Source organism: Pseudophryne corroboree, chromosome 3, assembly GCF_028390025.1.
Source record: "Pseudophryne corroboree isolate aPseCor3 chromosome 3, aPseCor3.hap2, whole genome shotgun sequence".
NCBI lineage: Eukaryota > Metazoa > Chordata > Amphibia > Anura > Myobatrachidae > Pseudophryne > Pseudophryne corroboree.
This window is the reverse complement of record NC_086446.1, coordinates 385698827-385723140: the sequence shown is the minus strand read 5'-3', so window position 1 is coordinate 385723140 and position 24314 is coordinate 385698827. Positions and strand designations below refer to the sequence as shown.

Here is a 24314-nt window from a genome sequence, read left to right as displayed (position 1 = left end):
GCCATTCTCCCAGAGATGTGCGCAGTAGACTCTGGCACAGTCTACTACTAGTGATGGCAAGAGGAGAAGGGTGCCCAGACAAAGACTGCACACAGGCCCGCTACTCTCTTAATACGCTCCGGCCCTAATGGAAAACCTCCACTCAGACATCCCTATATTTCCTTTTAATTACATTCTGGCACTGGTTCCGCTAATTCTCATAGTAAATAATTGCATTTTATGAGTCTAATCTACAAATAGGCAGCTTGTGGAACTGCAGTACCATATAGCTTGTACTTCAGCTGATAATACGGAAATGTCTGGTTTACACGCGTGTGTGCATTCCAAACAAGTGGCTGAAATAATCAAACTCGCCACTAGGAGCGCTGTACTCTGCTGTGTGATTGGCTGCCGCACGGCCTGTGCCCTAGCTCAGCCCAGACACTGCAGACAGATGTGATCTCTGTCTGCTCTACACTCATACACACAAAACACAAGTCTTTGCAGCCTGAGACGCTCTATGCAGAACCAGCAGCTGTGGGAAAGGAAACGCTATTCAGATTTAGCAAGCCACAACCAGCACAGGAAATCATACAACACTACGTGCTGAGATCTTCATAATGCTTCTGGCTCTGACACTATCTGTGCTACTTACTCGTAGGAGCAGGCTGTGAGCACACTGCCACAAGAAGTAAGAGCACACTGCTACAAGGACTACTAAGGGCACACTGCCACAAGGACTATCTAAGGACTCCTTTCTATAGATAATATGCTGCTTTTCGGACATTATATTTATCAGTGGCAACTTTTTGCATAGAGCCTTTGTTTTATTTTTGTAAAGGACGTCGTTAAAACTTTTATTTTTCTGGTGTTTTTTTTTTTTTTTTTTAGCATTTGTCTGCAGAATTCCAGATACTTCACTTTTATTACAAAACTTCTGTAATTCTGCATTAAAAGAGAGCATTTTGGAACTCTGCTGTTGGAATGATGGATAAAGGTATCCTGGTCACCCACACGCAGACTCTGCTCAGGACAAACCCATTCAACGACAACTACAGCATAGTGGGAAAGGAACTGGGCAGGTAAGAGAGGAGACAGCTACATTTGGGCTTTAAAGGAATTTTACACATAATGTGACATAACTGTTCAATATACGTGATAAGAATGTACTTGTCTAGAATGCAAGTTTGGTTTCATTTATGATTATTTTAGTGTTATTATTATTATTATTATTATTATTATTATTATTATATAAAGTATCATGGGAATGACAAGTGATTTTCCACCAGCTGTGAAACTACAAGTACCAGCATGACCTGCAGCCACAGACGTTATTTCATGCAGTGACATTCTAAGCACCCATAGAAACAGAACATTTTACGGCAGATAAAAACCACTTGGCCCAGCTAGTCTGCCCCTTTTTTAACTTTTAGGTAATCTCAACCCTATTTTATTTATTAACAGTTTCTTATATAGCGCAGCAAATTCCGTTGCGCTTTACAAGATCTTTAGTTCTTTGTACAGATATTCATATGCATAGCCCAAGCATGTTTGCACTGCTGTACTGTCTTAGCTTCTACCACTTCTGATGGGAGGCTATTCCACTTATCCACTACCCTTTCTGTGAAGTATTTTGTTTTCGTAAATTTCTCCTGGACCTGCCTTCCTCCAGTTTCAGTGCATGTCCTCTCAAGCTCTAATACTTTTTTTTGAAGAATGTTTCCCTCCTGTACTTTGTTAAAACCCTTGGTATATTTGAAAGTTTCTATCATGACCAATGGGGGTAACTATATTCGGCACAATATGCCGTTCTGTACGTATATCTGGCTATTACAGTAGTCCTTTCATTTAAAGGGCAGACTAGATGATCCAATAGGTTATTATCTGTTGTCAAACTCTATGGGGGGAATTCAAATGTTTTTTTCGCCGGCAGCCAGCAGATGCCACCCAACGGAGCTATTCAATTGTTGCTCCGTTTGGGCGTTATGGCTGCTGGTGCCAGCATTTCAGCTAGTAGAGCAATAACGAGCAGCATACTCTGCCACATACTGTGGTTCTATAGACCTGTTTGAAAGGTATCCAATACCCACTGTGTGTTTCCCAACAGATCATTAACAATCATTGTAACCTGTTTACTTAAGTACTCTGCCCAATTATACCCTTTGTTCATATGGGTTAAGATAATAGTGATGCTTTCTTCCCATGCATTCTTTTGGAATTGCAGTCAAAATAGATGTATATTCTGGTATCCCTCTGTGCAGATTCTTGTAATAATACTATTGTAACCTAGAATGTCCATGATTGAGACTTGTGTAGCTAAACCCTGTCATTATGTAAAACATTCTCACTTATGTGATATTTCATCATTTCAAACAATGTAGAAAACAGTACCACCTTCTTTCTCTGCAGTGCAGAGTTTATAGTGTTTATTTATAGTGTGTATCAGAGCCAAACAGATATTATCAAACATAGGGGAGTATCCAATTATCAGCTACTGAACGGGCTAGTATCGAAATCATGATGGTCAGGGCCGGTGCAAGGCTTCTCGGTACCCTAGGCGCAACTTCAGCCTACTGCCCCCAATCCCCACTAATACAAACTTACCAGCCCTTCAGATGAAATTATTCCTCATAAGTTCCACAGCCACCACTTGCATTAAGTACAAGATGTTTCTTTAAGAAACATCCTTCATTTTGTGATAGGCAGACTCAGTGGCTCCCTCCCCAAATCCTAGTGCCCTAGGCAGCTGCCTAATGATAGAGCCGGCCCTTCCAATGGTCATTATCGGGCTATACACTTATAGCTGGTATTTTCCGGCTGAAAAAGGACCCGTTTTCGAGCAATAACGCGTGGGATCCGGGATAAGTTCCCAGGCCAATGTGTTATCGACAAAAAGCGGGTGTCCTAAGGGCTGTTTCTAATCCCCGATAAGTGCCCCAGGGGATCCATTAGTGACAGTTATTTACAGCGGCTAATTGGATAGCCCCCAATAGCTGTAATCGTCCTTATTGTGTTGGTGTGAAGGGGTCAACCCCAGACGGGTGTAGTACTGCTGACGGACAGCTTACCGACGCCGGGATCCCGGCAGCATACCGACGCCGGGATCCCGGCAAAGAGGGGCGAGTGCAGCAAGCCCCTTGCGGGCTCGGTGGCGACCTGCGGTTGCCACGGGTTCTATTCCCACTCTATGGGTGTCGTGGACACCCACAAGTGGAAATAGTCCCTGTTGGTCGGCATGCCGACCATCGGGATAGTGAGCCGTCGGGCTGGTGGAGGAGGTCATGTGACTGTCGGTCAGCTGACCGGCGGTCACATGAATACCACCTACCCCAGACAGACCCAGGTACTCTATCTGGGTCTCGTCTAATGCCAGTGTAACTTAAGCCCAGGTCGATCCTATTCACGCCAACACTGGCAATATCAGACCTAAGTCCCAAGTCCTTGTGTCGGTGTGAAAGGGTCTAAACGTGTATCAACACGGCTTAAAACTGAGGTCTGAGATTTAGGTGTGAAAGGGGTATAGCTAAATTATACTTCTAACGTACAAACCAAAACACATTAGAATGTTATTCTGCTTTGTAGGAAAGCTTGCACTATAATTTATTATTAGAAGGTTATAATTGTAAAATTTTTCAGACAGTTCTGCTGTATTGGTGAAGATGCTTAATATAACAGGTTTGATTTTCCCAACTAGTTGGACCAACCGTTTCTGGCCGTTTTTTAGCGTGTGGGAGCAAACGGCTGATCATCGTTTGCTCCCACACACTGCCAGATTATCGTTCCAACCAGCCAACTAGTTGGCTGGTTGGAACGATATGGGGGTCATTCCGAGTTGATCGCTAGCTGCCGTTGTTCGCAGCGCAGCGATCAGGCTAAAAATCGGCACTTCTGCGCATGCGTATGGTGCGCAGTGCGCACGCGCGACGTACTTTCACACAAGGTCTAGTGACGCTTTTCAGTCGCACTGTTGTTCGGTGAGTGATTGACTGGAAGTGGGTGTTTCTGGGTGGTAACTGGCCGTTTTCCGGGAGTGTGCTAAAAAACGCAGGCGTGTCAAGTAAAAACACAGGCGTGCCTGGGGAAACGGGGGAGTGGCTGGCCAAACGCAGGACGTGTTTGTGACGTCAAACTAGGAATCAAACAGTCTGAAGTGATCGCAAGGAAGGAGTAGGTTTGCAGCTACTCTTAAACTGCTTGAAAAAAATTCAACACTATTCTGCTAACCTTTCGGTCGCACTTCTGCTAAGCTAAGATACACTCCCAGAGGGCGGCGGCTTAGCGTTTGCACTGCTGCTAAAAGCAGCTAGAGAGCGATCAACTCGGAATGAGGGCCATTGCCCTGATGTATGGCTAGCTTTAGGCCCTCAAAGTAGATGTCCAGCACTCACTCCAGCAGCCCCACTATGCCCAGAAGAACCTTTGCGGGCCACATCCTGTACCAGATGGCAGCTGTGATGTAAGCAAAGCAAACCATTAAAGCTATCATTACCTCACTTAGTCAGTAGATTTGACTAATAAAAATAGTGATTGAACATTATTTCATCACAAGAGACATATGTTGCAGCCTGCGCTCTTGCACTACAAGTGCCATTCCTACTAATCCTCTAATTTGGATTGCTCTGCTGGGAGAACATTTGTGCTGTGACCAGTAGTGCATAACCAGCTTGTTTGAAGTACTTTGTGCGGAAACAATAAGCAGCATGGGTTAATTACTGAGATCAGGTGTGCTTCACACCACTATGCTAGTACTCATGTAGACAGTAACTTTATTCAAATCCAAGCTTTTATTTACGGAACTGGGGCCAATATGTTTTACATGACCAAGTTTCAAGAGAACTAAGCTCATAAAATAAAATTGACGTAAAAAATAGAAACTTTCTCTTGCTGGTATTTGCTTCTGTCTTAAATAACATGCTGATATTTATGAGACTACTTAACTGTGTGGTGACTACAGAGCAGTTTTTCTGGTTTACTGAAAACTTCAAATGAGCTGTGTCAAGGAAGGTTATAGCCTAGCCTATCTTTATCATTACATAATAAATTGCATTGCCTTCTTGTTATTCTTTATGTATGTAGCACTGTTTATTACGTACTCTGACTAATAATCCATATCTGAAATCAGTATTTGCTGTCATTATTTGAGGATTCTAAAGACTTTTTTTTTTTTTTTCAATAGCAAGATAATTTCAGCTTGTCCCCATCCTGTCATATCAGAGTAGCGATTTGAGTTCAATACCTTAAATATTTTGTAGCACATGTTGTGTTAAGGGCCCTACACACCTAGCGACCCGCTGCGGAGCTGCCCGACGGCCGATACGGCAGACGGGCAACCCGGTGACGGTGGGAGTGAAGAAGTCACCTGGCTCCATAGCAATGCATGCTAATATGGACTAGATTGTCTATATTGGCCTGCATGTTTAAACAAGCCGGCACCAGCGATGAACGAGCGCGGGGCTGCTCATATCTTTCACTGGTATCAACCAGTGTGTAGGGCCCTTAATACTCCTTTCACACATGCAGCTATATCCCGGGTTTATGTATGTAAATGAGCCGGGATTTCTGCATGTGTGAAAGGAAACAATCCCTGCTCCCAACCATGGTCATGGATCTGAGACCTGGGAATTTGCCAGCTTGGTAGACAAAATTCCCTGGTCACGTATCTGAAAGCGGCATAAGATACATTTTTTTGCCACTTTCAGACATGTGACCCGAGAATTTGCTGGGTCTAGCAGCCTGCAAATTGCCAGTTCTCAGCTACGTGACCCGGGTCGGGAGCAGAGTTGTGGACCCAGTACTTAGTCCCGGGTTGTTTCCTTGCACACATGCAGAAATTCAGTGTTGATGCTTGTTCACGTGCTAAAACCCGGGACACAGTTGCATGTGTGAAAGGGGTATTAGACACCCGGGGGGGGGGGGGGGGGGGGGGGATTCAAATCTTAACGCGCCCCCTATCTCCCGTCTACAGTGACGGGAGATAGAGGGGCGATATTCAAATGTCCCACGTTATCGCCCCTATATCGCCCATGACAGTCAGGTTTAGGCACGCAAAGCACCTAAACCCGACTAAACTAATGGGCACGATCGTGAAAAGGCCCAAACGGGTCTCTTTACACACATTTCAGCTTTCTGCCTCCGGGGGTAGCAAGCTGAAATTATCTTGTCGCACCCGTCGGCAGTAACATTAGAATACCGCTGGCGGGCGCTATCGCGACCGGGAGTGGGAGATCACATTTTAATCCGGCCCCTTGTGTTCTGTAACGTATAAATGAGCAGCGACCAGCAGGTGGAGTGTTGGTGACACTCAGTACATAAATCCTGTAGATATGGTGGGGAGATAATGGAATAGCCACTTGAAGTAACATTTAAAACCTTTTAGCCACACTTATAGGACTTCCATCTGTTTGAATGGGAGAAAACCTTTAATTTGTTCTGTAACAAGAGCACATCAGTAAGTAATTACTTTGTATTTGAAAAGACTGATTTACAAGCATTGTGCAGCCTCCCAACATAATGACCCTTTAGCAGCAGATTCAAAACATTGTGGGACTTACTAATGTCAATAAAAGCATAGCAGCAATTTTGTGGCTGTTTGTTCCTGAGTATTCTAGTTAGGTAAGGAGTCTAATGTCTTATACCCCTTTCACATCGCACAAATAACCCGGTACCGACACGGCATATTGCCGTGTCGAACCGGGTCAGTGTGCGATGTGAAAGCACACTGGCCGATTTAGCGGGTCGCCTGACCCGGTAAATCAACCTGGTAAAAAAGAAGGGTTTTACCCGGTTTGATTACCGGGTCAGGTGCGGTGTGAATGGGAGCCGTGTCGATGCGACACGGTTCCCATTCACAAGATAGGGAGAGGCGGCGCTGGAGATGAGCTCATCTCCCGACGCCGCCTCCACCCCCGCCCCTGCTGCTGCTGCGCGCTCCGTTGTTATGGCAACCGACCCGGTATATTGCCGGGTCGGAAAGCCAGCAGCGGAGTGCAAATGCCGGATCCCACCCGGTAAGTACACGTTTGTCTTACCGGGTAGGATCCGGCATTTGCAGTCTGAATGCAGCATAAGTAACCTGTGTAGTTCTGACAATCTGCTGCAGGTTATGTGTTAGGTTCTATTTGTCCTTAGCAGAAAAGGAGATACAACAGATCCTTTACTCTAAAAATGCTCATAGTGGTTATGGGATCCAGTCTGAAGATCAACAGTATCTAGGTCGACAATGTTTAGGTCGACCATTATAGGTCGACAGTCACTAGGTCGACATGGATGGAAGGTCGACAGGGTTTCTAGGTCGACAGGTGCTAGGTCGACAGGTCTAAAGGTCGACATGAGTTTTTCACATTTTTTTTTATTTTTTCATACTTAACGATCCACGTGGACTACGATTGGAACGGTAATCTGTGCCGAGCGAAGCGGTAGCGGTGCGAAGGCACCATGCCCAAAGCATGGCGAGCGAAGCGAGCCATGCGAGGGGACACTGTGCACTAATTTGGGATCCCGGTCACTCTACGAAGAAAACGACACCAAAAATAAATAAATCCTCATGTCGACCTTTAGACCTGTCGACCTAGCACATGTCGACCTAGAAACCCTGTCGACCTTCCATCCATGTCGACCTAGTGACTGTCGACCTATAGTGGTCGACCTAAACATTGTCGACCTAGATACTGTCGATTTGATGAACCACACCCGTGGTTATAGTATGTTCAGTGTATTAGTTGTTTCGTAGTTGCAACCTTACTCAGAAAATCAGAAGTGGACTTCCTCTTTCGAGGTCCCTGCGGTTTTGCTGGAGCCACACTGAATTTATTAGTATGCCACACAATGAAAGAATGTGACAGGCCGTCTGGGAATGCTAGCACGGGATCTGAGCGTGGTCAGGTGCTCTGATAGTGTTCTTTAGAGTTTTAGCTATACATTTACAGGAGTAACTTAACCTGATCTGTTTATATCAGACCTGTGAGTGGATGGATTGGAATTCCAAGCAGCTTGTCCAGGTCAAACGATGATTATGTGGCCAGTCTTCTTGTTTACTATTATAAAATTATCCCTCTTCTTCCTCTAAGGCTTTGGTACATGTGTAAGTAGCACTGTAGATATTTAGGGGGGCGTTAGAATTGTTTTGGATGTCTATTTTTCAAGTGTAAATGGGACTGTTTAGACTGCCAAACAATTGTCAGGATTCAATTGTATTTGGGTGCCCATGCGTATCACCCATGTCGCACCCAAACAGACATGATTTAGCCATGTAAAATGGGTAAAATTTGGACGCCCAAGTGGCGACAGCGCACATTTCTTCTCGCACCTCAGGAGGCTGTGAGAGAAATGTCACCCCAGGAGCGACTGGGTGTCTAAATGGAGCAACAATTGAATTTCTCAGTTTCTCACCCCCTGGGTGAAAACAATTGAATCGGCCCCTTATAGTCGTACTGATTGACAAGAAAACCTGGATTTAAATTTAATACAGTGTAACTTGTCCCTTAGATGTCAATCCTGGTCCTATATCAGTATCCCAAGCAGTCCTTCACATGGTGGGTATTCTCTTTGTGGAGTTAACTAAATAAGACTCATAAGAATGAAGCCTATGAATTTACTATAACTTGTGATATTACTGAGAAACAAACTCTACTGAGGCAATACAAGGACCTTGCTGGGCTGTAAACTAAAGTTTCCCATCTTCCTATTCTTTACTATGACCTGTAACTTTTATGAGAACATCTAGCACAGGGGTATTTAACCTTCTTACGCTTACAGATCCCCAGTGGAGTGCTCAATATGTCTCCATACCCCCTTTCACCACACTATCAAAATCCTCATTGCTATCACTAGTCCTGTTAGGTACCAGTATGACTTCAATAGCTTGGACTTGGACCTTTTCACATTTTTCTTCCCTGGCAATTCAGTTTTTGCCCCTGAAAAAAATGATCTGTTTTCGGGCGAAAACTCATAGGGTGGAATTCAAATCTTATCCGCTGGTAGCCACTAGATGGCAGCCAAACTGAGCTATTCAATTGTAGCTCCGTTTGGACGCAATGGCTGCTGGCGTCTGCATTTCAGCTCGTACCCCCTGAGGGTGGCGAGCTGAAATGCATGAAAATTGACCTGTTTGGGGGGCCCAAACATCACTTTTCGCGATTGATTGAATATCGTCTTTGTGATCTCTCGTCACTTTAGGAAGTAGATCGGGCGTGATAATCAATTGAATTGGTGGCAACACTTTAGGGCTAGTTGGATGGCCCCAGGGGGCCAGTTACCCCATGGTAAATTACCTCGGCTAATTGAATTGCCCCCCCCCCCCCCCCCCAAAAAAAAAATATCTTCACTTCAGGTTCAAGCATGCACACCAACTTACCTTTGCAAGGAGTATTAGCATAACATACTAATGCCCAAGGCAACTAAACAGCAAGCCACATGAATGAAAGTCCTATGGTATGGATTCCCCCAGATAAGAACCCCCGATCTTGCATGTATTGTTAAAAATCAATGTTTATTATATATGCTGTAAACTGTAGTTCGGTAATATGCAACTTCCAGAACTTAATACTATGGGTGGAATTCAATTGGGAGTGAAGTTTAGTGAGGTAAAAAACCTTGCTTACCTTGCGCCGAATTTTGGACTCCGTCCCCGCCCCCGGATGGCAACCCGCATATTGCCAGGTTGGGATGGCGGTTGCAGCGTCCAATGCCGGGACCCACCCGAGAAGGACCAGTTTCCAATTCCCGAGTGGGACCCGGCATTGCGATGTGAAAGCGGTATAAGTGTCCCATCCGCAATTGGATTTCTCCCTTTTGTATACATGATCCAGCATTTATGAAGTGTACTGCTAGGACAGAATGTTGCCTCTTTATTCTTACTTTTTGTCAATTTACAGTCTTATCGTATGTTTGTAGAATGTTGCATACAGCTGCTACTTCTGAATGCCATTTGCCCCAAAGTGGCTTGGAACTCCGCAGGACTGTACTGCGATGGGTGTACCTTACAGTAGTGAACTTTTTAAATGTATGATACTAAAGCATAAAGCTAATTTGAGCTGGTAAACACTCATTTAGCTGTGTGCACAGTACATTTCTGTCCGTCAGTCGCACTGTAATGTGTCTGCTCTTATTCTCCCTATGGAGATGTAGAATCCTATACTGACAGAAGTACTATGACAGGCCTACAGTACTTTGCCTGGGGCCCTTTTTTCCTTGTTTAACTTGTTTTTTTATGGGGGAAGGGGGTCTCTAGGTCTTCTTTAAAGAGAAATAACTATTTCTGCCAACCTACTCAGGGATTTTTAGGGATTGTTCACACATGCTTTGGAAAAAATGGTTGTGTAAACTAAAATGCGCTTTAGATATGTCTAAGTTATTTGTTTGTTTGTTTTTATTGTGTTTTTCATGCACTTTTGATGCATTGCACTTTTACCAATACAATCCAGTGGGCATTTACAGATGAGTTATAGGCTGTGCCACATTCCAACATTTTAAACACAGCATTAATCTGTCTGTGGCCTGAAGAGCTTACATTACACATGCGAAGTGTTACAGCAGGGGTCAGGGATCTTTTTTACCTTTGACCACAAAATATATTTAGATACGCTGACGTTACCCCCTTGATTTGAAAGGAAGGAAATCATATATTATTGTGCATATATATACTAGCTATCACTGTTTATATGGCATTTCCGAGATACTGTGTGTGTGTGTGTGTGTGTGTGTGTGTGTGTGTGTGTGTGTGTGTGTGTGTGTGTGTATATATGTATATATATATATATATATATATACACAGTACAGGTTGAGTATCCCATATCCAAATATTCCGAAATACGGACTTTTTTGAGTGAGAGTGAGATAGTGAAACCTTTGTTTTCTGATGACTCAGGGGTACATTTACTAAGCAGTGATAAGAGCGGAGAAGTGAGCCAGTGGAGAAATTGCCCATGGCAACCAATCAGCACTGAAGTAACATCTATAATTTGCATACTATAAAATGATACAGAGCTGCTGATTGGTTGATGGGGAAATATCTCCACTGGCTCACTTCTCCACTCTTATCACTGCTTAGTAAATGTACCCCTCAATGTACACAAACTTTGTTTATTACACAAAGTTATTAAAATATTGTATTAATTGACCTTCAGGCTGTGTGTATAAGGTATACATGAAACATAAATGAATTGTGTGAATGTAGACACACTTTGTTTAATGTATAAAGTTATAGAAAATATTGGCTAAAATGACCTTCAGGCTGTGTGTATAAGGTGTTTATGTAACATAAATGCATTCTGTGCTTAGACTTGGCTCCCATCACCATGATATCTCATTATGGTATGCAATTATTCCAAAATACGGAAAGGGATACTCAACCTGTATATATATATATATATATATATATTACAGGAATTGGAAGAACAAGCGCCCAAGAGTGAAATTATTAGGGTTAGGGAAAATGAAGGTATAACAAAATATATGATAAGAATCGATTAAAAAACTTATCTGGCAGGTAGAGACTTGACTCAAGTAGTGGTCTTTTTGAGGATTAAGAACATGCGGATAAAACAGAAAAAACTAACATAGTGTGTACCGTTTATGTTGCATATTATGTTACTGTTTAGTTTCACAGGCCTTATTAGGGAACTTAGCTTATTCCCACAAAGCAACAATTTGTAGCCTGAGTAGTATACGGTTTAAAAATACAAACAGGTTTTTAATAACATAATCACATAAAAACACACATGAAAATAGCTGTATAACATGCGTACAGGATAAAAATTAAATCAGGCTTATCTGTCCATGAAATGATTAAAATGCATGCGTACAGGATTTAAAATAGTTTTAGGCTTATCTGTCCATCAAGAGGGGGTGTCTGCAGGTACTCCCAACGCGTTTCGTCCGTCAGCAACAGGACTGTTGGGAGTACCTGCAGACACCCCCTCTTGATGGACAGATAAGCCTAAAACTATTTTAAATCCTGTACGCATGCATTTTAATCATTTCATGGACAGATAAGCCTGATTTAATTTTTATCCTGTACGCATGTTATACAGCTATTTTCATGTGTGTTTTTATGTGATTATGTTATTAAAAACCTGTTTGTATTTTTAAACCGTATACTACTCAGGCTACAAATTGTTGCTTTGTGGGAATAAGCTAAGTTCCCTAATAAGGCCTGTGAAACTAAACAGTAACATAATATGCAACATAAACGGTACACACTATGTTAGTTTTTTCTGTTTTATCCGCATGTTCTTAATCCTCAAAAAGACCACTACTTGAGTCAAGTCTCTACCTGCCAGATAAGTTTTTTAATCGATTCTTATCATATATTTTGTTATACCTTCATTTTCCCTAACCCTAATAATTTCACTCTTGGGCGCTTGTTCTTCCAATTCCTGTAACAAATTCTATATGCATGCCAAGCATATTTATATGTATTACAAGCTGCCGCTCTAATAATCTAATGAGAAGTGCTTTTATATGAAATAGGGATTTTTTACCTCACGTATCCTTTTTTTTTAAAAAAATTTTTATTATATTTACTACGTTTTAATATATAATACTTTTTTACTGTGCACTATTACCACATAAATTGCACCCGAGCGCCGAGGTCTTCAATTCTATATATATATATATATATATATATATATGTATATATTTCTTTTTACAGTTTTTTTATTATTTTCGCCTATTATATTTTGGCATTGAATGGGTTAGTTAACACTTTCTCCCTAAAACACCAGAATGAATGTAAGAAAGATGGATGAGAGGGGAAGGGGGAGGGGCACACGACTTTTATGATACAGATGGTCACATCCAGGGCCGGTTCCGGGGCTTCTTGCGCCCCGGGCGGCATTAGGGGGCGTGGCTTCATACAGGTGGCGTGGTCAGTTACGCCCCCTGTACTGGGATTTGCGGTGCGCGATGACGTCATCGCGCACAGCAAAGGGCCTCTCCACGAAGGAAAACTAGACGCTAAGCGTCTAGTTCCCTTCGTGGAGAGGACCTTTGCTGTGCGGTGCGCGATGACGTCAACGCGCACCGCACATCATTACAGTTAAGGTCCTCTCCAGGAAGGGAAACTAGACGCGTAGCGTCTAGTTTCCCTTCACAGCGGGCAGCCCACGAAGGGAAACTAGACGCGTAGCGTCTAGTTTCCCTTCACAGGACAGCGGGCAGCGGCAGCGGGGGGCACCACAGCAGCAGCGGATCTTGCCATGGTGCGGCGCCCTCCGGATGGCGCCGGCTCCCTCCGGAAGGCAGCGCCCCGGGAAAAAGTCCTGCTTGCCCGTGGCAAGATCCGCTACCGGTCACATCCTCACCTCAGTAATGTCTGTGGGAATTTCCCACTGTTATGTGGGCCACTGTCTGATCCTGCGGAACTCCGTCAGTGGTCAGCCACAGAACACTTCAAGTTCTGTGTGTGGGTTGGCGGGCTGTGGGCGAGAGGACAGGACAGCGCAGGACAGGCGGGCGTGTGGGAGCGCGGTGTGATGTCAGCAAGTCACACCGCGGCAAGGAACAGAGTACAGGGTGGCCAGGAGCGCAGGGCGGTCAGGAGGGAGCGCGGTGTGACGTCAGCACGTCACATCGCAAGCCGGCCGGTGCTGGACGGGGCTGTGTCTCAGCAGCGCGACCATCCATTACCCCCAGGAATTTCATTTTTACCCCATTTGTGGTAATTTATCCCTGTTTCCTGACCACTGTGTTACAGGCAGCCTCTGATGAAAATATGAAGAGTTTTGTTAACGCCTATTTCATATTAATGTGCTTATCTACAGTTAATGACTGATAATGCATAAAAGTATAGGATAAATGGCTTCTTTTAGGCTCCATCCCAGCACTGGGTTCTAAAATTTGAATAACTTGCGCTGATACCATTTCTCCCCATAACGAGTCTTCTACCCTACTGATGGGTGCTTGCATGCTTACTGCGCATGTGCCGGTCAAATCCCCCAGCAGCAGGGACAGTGCTGTGTGCTGGGCAACAACAGTTGCAGCTGTCGAAGTTGATAGCTGCAGTTGTCGGAACGGTTCATACACTGCCCTGCACATTGGCGCGCTATCTTAAAGATAGGAGGGCTGATAATGACAGGGGTGCATAGCATAGTTATTTCACACGCGTCCCCCACCCACATAACAGAGGATCATACAACTACCAATCCATGCATCGTAAATTACTGCAGCTAATTGAATTGCCCATAATATCTCCACTTCAATTTCAGGTTCAAACACGCACATCAACTTACTTTTCCAAGGAGCATAACACACCCATGTCTTGTCTAATGCTGAAGGTAACTGAACAGCAGGCCATGTGAATGAAAGGCCCGTGTTAATAATTGGAATGCGTAGAGACGCTATTACTACCAGAAAAATACTACCAGAAAAATTCCATGCGGGGAAAAGCAAGGAGTTGCAGACTTTAAAAAAAATAATTTTTAGTGATCGAGTTCCACATGCCCGTTATTTGGTTCCCATACCCCCAAGTGGTACGGGTACCCCCAGCTAAGAACCCCTGATCTTGCCTGTATTGTTAAAAATCAGTGTTTGTTATCGTTCTTGGTGAATATATTGGCTATTGGTGCAGCCCACAAATTGCCTGCCCCCTCTGAGATGAATTGTACCCTTTACACTCGTAGGATTTGTCTCATGCGATCGTGAACAGCATGTGAAACTCTGACCATGTTTTCCACCAACACGTATTTCCTTTTGAGGCAAAATCTATTTAAAAACTTTGCTAATTTTGCGCCAAAAGGAAATTCCAGAAACAAAACTGATTCATTTTGGCTGATGGTAAACAATGTATAAATGGCAGGGTCTTAGGTCAGGGGTAGTGGGCACATTTGTTAGCACAAGTTTATCTTAATAATCTATTACATTTGTCTTAATTTGAACCCATCGTTTCCACTCAATGGGGGTAACATTTTGGTGGATTAAACCAATATTAATTTTATAACAATTCACTGGGAATAAGTGATAATAGTGCAACTGTAGCAATGTTACTTTCTACTAGTGAATTAAATGTATTTACAGGTTGAGTATCCCATTTCCAAATATTCCGAAATATGGAATATTCCGAAATACGGAATTTTTTTTGTGAGACTGAGATAATGAAAACTTTGTTTTCTCATGGCTCAATGTACACAAACTTTGTTTAATACACAAAGTTATTAAAAATATTGTATTAAATGACCTTCAGGCTGTGTGTATAAGGTGTATATGAAACATAAATGAATTGTGTGAATGTACACACACTTTGTTTAATACACAAAGTTATTGAAAATATTGGGTAAAATTACCTACAGGCTGTATGTATAAGGTGAATATGAAACATAAATGCATTATGTGCTTAGACTTAGGTCCCATTGCCATGATATCTCATTATGGTATGTAATTATTCCAAAATACGGAAAAATCCGATATCCAAAATACTTCTGGTCCCAAGCATTTTGGATAAGGGAGACTCAACCTGTATTGCATTATTAGTTTCATCAGTATCCCACTAATGATCACCCTATGCAAGAGGATTCTGGGTCATTTAACCGTGTTGTATTTGCTTGATTTTATTAAGCTTGACTTTGACTTTATATCATTAAGCAGGATAACAGTATGCTAATGTCTATAGTTAACAAGCATAAGGCTTTACTTGTGTTGGTTCCTGGGTGTCAAAGGTCATTTTGCTAATAACACACATTCAGAATTCACTGATGATTGTTTTCAAGCACTTTAAAAATCTGCGAGAGTGGGAAACAGATAGATAAAAGAGGCTGGGGTCCTCCTGTGTCTGTCATTATCAGAACAGGAGGATGGTGGGGGTCAGATATATGCAGGTTAAACCTTTCATGACCTAGAAAAGTATCCACCTTATCAAGAAATTGGAACATCTGTATACACAACCTGTCTCGTAGCCCTGCATCAAAGACTGAAAAACAGGCATGGTGACTATCATCACAGAGTGCACACCATGATTATTCACAAGCCGTTAGAGAAAATCTGTTTTGAAGGCACCCTGTGCAAATGTTTTTTGCACAGGGTGCACCTGGCCCATCTAGGAGTGGCACTGCAGTGTCAGACAGGATGGCACTTCAAAAAATAGTCCCCAAACAGCACATGATGCAAAGAAAAAAAGAGGTGCACCAAGGTCGCTGTGTGACTAAGCTAAGCGACCCAAGTGGCTGACACAAACACCTGGCCCATCTAGGAGTGGCACTGCAGTGTCAGACAGGATGGCAGATTTAAAAAATAGTCCCCAAACAGCACATGATGCAAAGAAAAAAAGAGGTGCACCAAGGTCGCTGGATGGTTAAGCTAAGCGACCCAAGTGGCCGACACAAACAACTGGCCCATCTAGGAGTGGCACTGCAGTGTCAGACAGGATGGCAGATTTAAAAAATAGTCCCCAAACAGCACATGATCAAAGGAAAAAAGAGGTGCACCAAGGTCGCTGGATGGTTAAGCTAAGCGACCCAAGTGGCCGACACAAACAACTGGCCCATCTAGGAGTGGCACTGCAGTGTCAGACAGGATGGCAGATTTAAAAAATAGTCCCCAAACAGCACACGATGCAAAGATAAATTAAAGAAAAAAAGAGGTGCAAGATGGAATTGTCCTTGGGCCCTCCCACCCACCCATGTTGTATAAACAGGACATGCACACTTTAACAAACCCATCATTTCAGCGACAGGGTCTGCCACACAACTGTGACTGAAATGACTGGTTGGTTTGGGCCCCCACCAAAAAAGAAGCAATCAATCTCTCCTTGCACAAACTGGCTCTACAGAGGCAAGATGTCTACTTCCTCCTCATCGTCCGATTCCTCACCCCTTTCACTGTGTACATCCCCCTCCTCACAGATTATTAATTCGTCCCCACTGGAATCCACCATCTCAGGTCCCTGTGTACTTTCTGGAGGCAATTGCTGGTGAATGTCTCCATGGAGGAATTGATTTTAATTCATTTTGATGAACATCATCTTCTCCACATTTTCTGGAAGTAACCTCGTACGCCGATTGCTGACAAGGTGAGCGGCTGCACTAAACACTCTTTCGGAGTACACACTTGAGGGGGGGCAACTTAGTTAAAATAAAGCCAGTTTGTGCAAGGGCCTCCAAATTGCCTCTTTTTCCTGCCAGTATATGTACGGACTGTCTGACGTGCCTACTTGGATGCGGTCACTCATATAATCCTCCACCATTCTTTCAATGGTGACAGAATCATATGCAGTGACAGTAGACGACATGTCAGTAATCGTTGGCAGGTCCTTCAGTCCGGACCAGATGTCAGCACTCGCTCCAGACTGCCCTGCATCACCGCCAGCGGGTGGGCTCGGAATTCTTAGCCTTTTCCTCGCAGCCCCAGTTGCGGGAGAATGTGAAGGAGGAGCTGTTGACGGGTCACGTTCCGCTTGACTTGACAATTTTCTCACCAGCAGGTCTTTGAACCTCTGCAGACTTGTGTCTGCCGGAAAGAGATCCAACGTAGGTTTTAAATCTAGGATCGAGCACGGTGGCCAAAATGTAGTGCTCTGATTTCAACAGATTGACCACCCGTGAATCCTGGTTAAGCAAATTAAGGGCTCCATCCACAAGTCCCACATGCCTAGCGGAATCGCTCTGTTTTAGCTCCTCCTTCAATCTCTCCAGCTTCTTCTGCAAAAGCCTGATGAGGGGAATGACCTGACTCAGGCTGGCAGTGTCTGAACTGACTTCACGTGTGGCAAGTTCAAAGGGTTGCAGAACCTTGCACAACGTTGAAATCATTCTCCACTGCGCTTGAGTCAGGTGCATTCCCCCTCCTTTGCCTATATCGTAGGTAGCTGTATAGGCTTGAATGGCCTTTTGCTGCTCCTCCATCCTCTGAAGCATATAGAGGGTTGAATTCCACCTCATTACCACCTCTTGCTTCAGATGATGGCGGGGCAGGTTCAGGAGTGTTTGCTGGTGCTCCAGTCTTCGGCACGCGGTGGCTGAATGCCGAAAGTGGCCCGCAATTCTTCGGGCCACCGACAGCATCTCTTGCACGCCCCTGTCGTTTTTTAAATAATTCTGCACCACCAAATTCAATGTATGTGCAAAACATGGGACGTGCTGGAATTTGCCCACATGTAATGCACGCACAATATTGGTGGCGTTGTCCGATGTCACAAATCCCAGGAGAGTCCAATTGGGGTAAGCCATTCTGCGATGATGTTCCTCAGTTTCCGTAAGAGGTTGTCAGCTGTGTGCCTCTTCTGAAAAGCGGTGATACAAAGCGTAGCCTGCCTAGGAATGAGTTGGCGTTTGCGAGATGCTGCTACTGGTGCCGCCGCTGCTGTTCTTGCTGCGGGAGGCAATACATCTACCCAGTGGGCTGTCACAGTCATATAGTCCTTAGTCTGCCCTGCTCCACTTGTCCACATGTCCGTGGTTAATTGGACATTGGGTACAACTGCATTTTTTAGGACACTGGTGACTCTTTTTCTGAGGTCTGTGTACATTCTCGGTATCGCCTGCCTAGAGAAATGGAACCTAGATGGTATTTGGTACCGGGGACACAGTACCTCAAGCAAATCTCTAGTTTCCTGTGAATTAACGGTGGATACCGGAAACACGTTTAACACCGCCCAGGCTGCCAAGGCCTGAGTTATCCGCTTTGCAGCAGGATGACTTCTGTGATATTTAATCTTCCTTGCAAAGGACTGTTGGACAGTCAATTGCTTACTGGAAGTAGTACAAGTGGTCTTCCGACTTCCCCTCTGGGATGACGATCGACTCCCAGCAGCAACAACAGCAGCGCCAGCAGCAGTAGGCGTTACACTCAAGGATGCATCGGAGGAATCCCCGGCAGGAGAGGACTCGTCAGACTTGACAGTGACAAGGCCAGCAGGACTATTGGCGTTCCTGTCTAAAGAGGAAATTGACACTGAGGGAGTTGGTGATCTGGATTGAAGGACATTGGGTACAAGAGGAAGGGATTTAGTTGTCAGTGGACTGCTTCCGCTGTCACCCAAAGTTTTTGAACTTGTCAATGACTTCTGATGAATGCGCTCCAGGTGACGTATAAGGGAGGATGTTCCTAGGTGGTTAACGTCCTTACCCCTACTTATTACAGCTTGACAAAGGCAACATACGGCTTGACAAATGTTGTCCGCATTTCTGTTAAAATAATTCCACACCGACGAGGTGATTTTTTTTTGTAATTTGACCAGGCATGTCAATGGCCATATTCGTCCCACGGACAACAGGTGTCTCCCCGGGTGCCTGACTTAAACAAACCACCTCACCATCAGAATCCTCCTTGTCAATTTCCTCCTCAGCGCTAGCAACACCCCTATCCTCATCCTGGTATTCTTCAACAGTGACATCTTCAATTTGACTGGACTGCGGGTGCTCCTTCCAGCACTTGCAGAGGGCGTGCAAATGGTGGAAGGCGCCACCTCTTCCCGTCCAGTGTTGGGAAGGTCAGGCATCGCAACCGACACAATTGGACTCTCCTTGGGGATATGTGATTTAGAAGAACGCACAGTTCTTTGCTGTGCTTTTGCCAGCTTAAGTCTTTTCATTTTTCTAGTGGGAGGATGAGTGCTTCCATCCTCATGTGAAGCTGACCCACTAGTCATGAGGAACATAGGAGAGGGCCTCAACCGTTCCTTGCCACTCCGTGTCGTAAATGGCATATTGGCAAGTTTACGTTTCTCCTCAGACGCTTTTTAGATTTTTGGGTCATTTTACTGAACTTTTGTTTTTTGGATTTTACATGCTCTCTACTATGACATTGGGCATCGGCCTTGGCAGACGACGTTGATGGCATTTTATCGTCTCGGCCATGACTAGTGGCAGCAGCTTCAGCACGAGGTGGAAGTGGATCTTGATCTTTCCCTATTTTACCCTCCACATTTTTGTTCTCCTTTTTCTAATGTTTGGAATTATATGCCAGTAATATATCAATAGCAATATATTATATACTGGTGGTCAGCAAAATCATGCACTGTCCTCCTACTACTGCGCACAACAACTAAAATGCACCACAGGTATGGATGGATAGTATACTTGACGACACAGAGGTAGGTAGAGCAGTGGACTACTGTACCGTACTGCTATATATTATATACTGGTGGTCAGCAAAATTATGCACTGTCCTCCTACTACTGCGCACAACAACTAAAATGCACCACAGGTATGGATGGATAGTATACTTGACGACACAGAGGTAGGTAGAGCAGTGGACTACTGTACCGTACTGCTATATATTATATACTGGTGGTCAGCAAAATTATGCACTGTCCTCCTACTACTGCGCACAACAACTAAAATGCACCACAGGTATGGATGGATAGTATACTTGACGACACAGAGGTAGGTAGAACAGTGGACTACTGTACCGTACTGCTATATATTATATACTGGTGGTCAGCAAAATTATGTACTGTCCTACTACTGCGCACAACAACTAAAATGCACCACAGGTATTGATGGATAGTATACTTGATGACACAGAGGTAGGTAGAGCAGTGGACTACTGTACCGTACTGATATAATACTGGTGGTCACTGGTCAGCAAAATTCTGCACTGTCCTCCTACTATATACTACGATGCAGCACAGATATGGAACGTTTTTCAGGCAGAGTACGTAGATATTTGCAAGCACACTGAGCACAGATATTTGCAAGCACACTGAGCACAGATATTTGCAGCACACTGAGCACAGATATTTGCAGCACACTGAACACAACTGAGAGAACGCTGCACACGTCCTCTCCCTTTCATCTCCAATGCACGAGTGAAAATGGCGGCGACGCGCAGCTCCTTATATAGAATACGAATCTCGCGAGAATCCGACAGCGGGATGATGACATTCGGGCGCGCTCGGGTTAACCGAGCAAGGCGGGAAGATCCGAGTCTGCCTCGGACCCGTGTAAAATGGGTGAAGTTCGGGGGGGTTCGGATTCCGAGGAACCGAACCCGCTCATCTCTAGTTTAAACTATTCCTTATACCATGGGGTAAATTTACTAAGATGGGAGTTCTATTTAAGATGTGATGTTGCCCATAGCAACCAATCAGATTCCAGGTATTATCTTCTAGAAGGTGCTAGATAAATGAGAAGTAGAAGCTGATTGGTTGCTATGGGCAACATCCCATCTTAAATAGAACTCCCATCTTAGTAAATTTACCCCCATGTCTAATGGTACTGTAGAACAGACTAAAGGGGTCTGTTCATGGAATTCTGTTATTATTTATTTATCACTAAATATTACATCATTTTAATGCAACATATAGCAGTGACGTGTGGTGGGGTGAGGCAGACCCTTTCCTGTCATATTAGCATATAAACCAGAGTTTTGACTATATAAAGTATATTAAAAATACAAATAATCTATTACAAATATCTTCTTTGTATTATTCTAATATTTTTTATAGTCAAAACTCTGGAGTAAAAAACTCTATGACAGGTGAGGCAGTGCCCCCCTGCCTATCTTTACTGCTCATCTCTGTTCAAAACTCCCCAAATTTCCAGGAGTTTATACTGCTGCACCTGTGTATAATGCCCACATGATCACTTTGGGCTCATATATTGGGGGTCATTCCGAGTTGTTCGCTCGCAAGCTGCTTTTAGCAGCATTGCACACGCTAAGCCGCCGCCTACTGGGAGTGAATCTTAGCTTATCAAAATTGCGAACGAAAGATTAGCAGAATTGCGAATAGACACTTCTTAGCAGTTTCTGAGTAGCTCCAGACTTACTCGGCATCTGCGATCAGTTCAGTCAGTTTCGTTCCTGGTTTGACGTCACAAACACACCCAGCGTTCGCCCAGACACTCCTCCGTTTCTCCAGCCACTCCCGCGTTTTTCCTAGAAACGGTAGCGTTTTTTCACACACACCCATAAAACGGCCAGTTTCCGCCCAGAAACACCCACTTCCTGTCAATCACATTACGATCACCAGAACGAAGAAAAAACCTCGTAATGCCGTTAGTAAAATACCTAACTGCATAGCAAATTTACTTGGCGCAGTCGCACTGCGGACATTGCGCATGCGCATTAGCGACTAATCGCTCCGTTGCGAGAAAAAAATAACGAGCGAACAACTCGGAATGACCCCCATTGTGTGTAAATTTGGCTCTGGTACTAGTCAGTGCCTTCTGAGCCATTTAGCTCACCGCACGTCCCTGAATTATATAGTGATATTAAGTAGAAATTCATGTTCACTTACCTTTCTGATGATGTTATGCAGTGGCAGGGGTGAGGACCGAGCAGGGGAAGGGGGGTGCAGAGTAGTGGCTTGGGGACAGAGTGGGAGCATTAGGGAGTCAGCACTGCAGCCTGAAGTGACCCGGCATATTCCAGGTCACTTCGTTAACAACTATGGGTCGTATTCATTTAGTGCCAGTTCTTTCATCCCAGGCGAAAAAACATCACTTTTTTCGGCTGTTTATAGGTCAAATTTACATTTGACTTATTCAATGCCCGTGCCATTTTTTTGACTGGAGGAAGAAACCGTCACGGAGCGAAAACCACGTAGATTGGCGAAATTAGCTGCGATCCACGTGTTTTGGCGAATTTGTGGGTGTTTTTGGAGTATATGGTGCAGATGCCATACATAGTCAGCGGCCCCACTCACTATGCACCCATTGTATATACACTGGTAAGATACTGTAGTGATGATCCCACATAATGAGCAGCATTTCTTATTGCTTCATGTACATTTACATTTCAAACAGAAAACTATTTAAATTCTCACTGTAGGAGCAATCTACCCATGCATGAACTGATTAGGGTGTTATACTGACTTCCAAGGGTGCTCAAACATATCCACTGACATGTGTATGCCTTCTGGTGTTTGTTAGAAAAATGCATCTACTGTAGGATGGGTGTCAGATAGGGATAATTTATCCCTATATTGAAGCATTGTCAAAACACAATGATCACAAATGCTTAATTTTCTGGCTTTGGTCTGTCAAGCGTGCAAAAAACAGCTGTCAGAGTGTACTTATGTGTTTACTGTAATTATGCAGGCTAATCCCCACATTTCAGTGCGGTAATATGCATCTCAGGTTCCAGGAATAGCTTGCATGCATATACTGTATAGGTCAGAAGTTCCCAAATGCAGTTCTCAAGGCAGTCCCGGTGCTACGGATATCCATGTGTGGCCACAGGTGACTTAATTAGTACCTTAGTCAATTTCATTTAAGCATCTGTGCTGAGCCATGGATACTGTATCTTTAAAACCTGGATCATTAAGGGTGTCTTGAGGACCACGTTTAAGAAACCTCTGATATAGGTGACATTTCAACTACAATTCCAATTATGTTTTTCAGATAGACCAGTACATGATTACATATAATGCAGCTTACACAATCACATTGATACTAAAATAGATAATATGGAATTTGCTCTCTATCAATAAATATAAAATTAATATCATACGGAGTAAGAGCATATTACAATCATTCTTTTATATTAATGCAGATTCGCTGTGTAAATGTTCTTTTGTAACGTTACACATCTTCTGTTGTTCAACTTGTACCTGGATTTATAATAAAGTGCCTTTATTTATTTATTTTATTGTGGTATTGGCAGCGGAAGTGGAAGCTCAAACCAGGCTTGCAGTTCCGTGCATCAACCAGGCCAGAGCTCTGCATTAATTCTGTATTGGCAGCGGAGTTTCGATTGCGATGATAAGTGTTGCTAATATTTTTTTTACACTTTTTACTGCATTAAGTTGAATTTTAATACATAAGCACCTAAGTAATTTGATTTGCTAAACTACCAATCATCTGCTCATGATGAATACTTTTATGAATAATCCAACAGGCTCCGAATTCTAACCATACATTTTTCTATAACCTCAAAAGATTTTTGTCTGGTTTAGATTAATGTTAAATATTTTCGGAGATCTGGATAAAGCTAATCAGTATCATATAAATTTCAAGAAGCAATTCTATAAATCATAGTTTAATTATTGTGGTTTTAAAACTACTAATCTGACAAGTGTCAGCAGCAGATCTTACATCATACATACGTAAATCTGTCAAGAAGGGTAGAACCTGAAGAAATCTGGAACTGATAACTCTTATGTAACTGTAGTTCATGTGTAAAAACAAAGGTGGGAATGTCTCTGTAGACCACAGCGTTCCAGAACAAAACCTCAGCAGGTGAAAGCTACATTTAATTGGTAGGCAGCAAACTATGAAAGCTGCTTCTGTGTAAATAACCTGACATTTCATGCGTTATAAAATTTACTGTTAGATTCTTGGCTCAGATTCGGGCACAAGCCAACCCTTAAATCTGAGGCATTTTCTTGGTTTCACCACCTCTGCCGGGATGGAATTCTAGGAATCCCACCCTATTTGTAGCAGAAGTCTGGACTGTCCCCCTGG

The 24314-nt window shown here is 43.6% G+C and overlaps 1 protein-coding gene across 1 annotated transcript in view; it reads left to right on the top strand.

The window, feature by feature from the left end:
- The first annotated feature begins 419 nt into the window (after window positions 1-419).
- The window catches only part of LOC135055676 (serine/threonine-protein kinase 17A-like), a 71587-nt gene continuing 47692 nt past the window's right edge, over window positions 420-24314 (top strand). Inside the window, exon 1 of the mRNA XM_063960020.1 lies at window positions 420-1061. Coding sequence (XP_063816090.1) covers window positions 964-1061 — 98 coding nt within the window. The 5' untranslated portion in view covers window positions 420-963. The remainder of the gene's footprint in view (window positions 1062-24314) is intronic.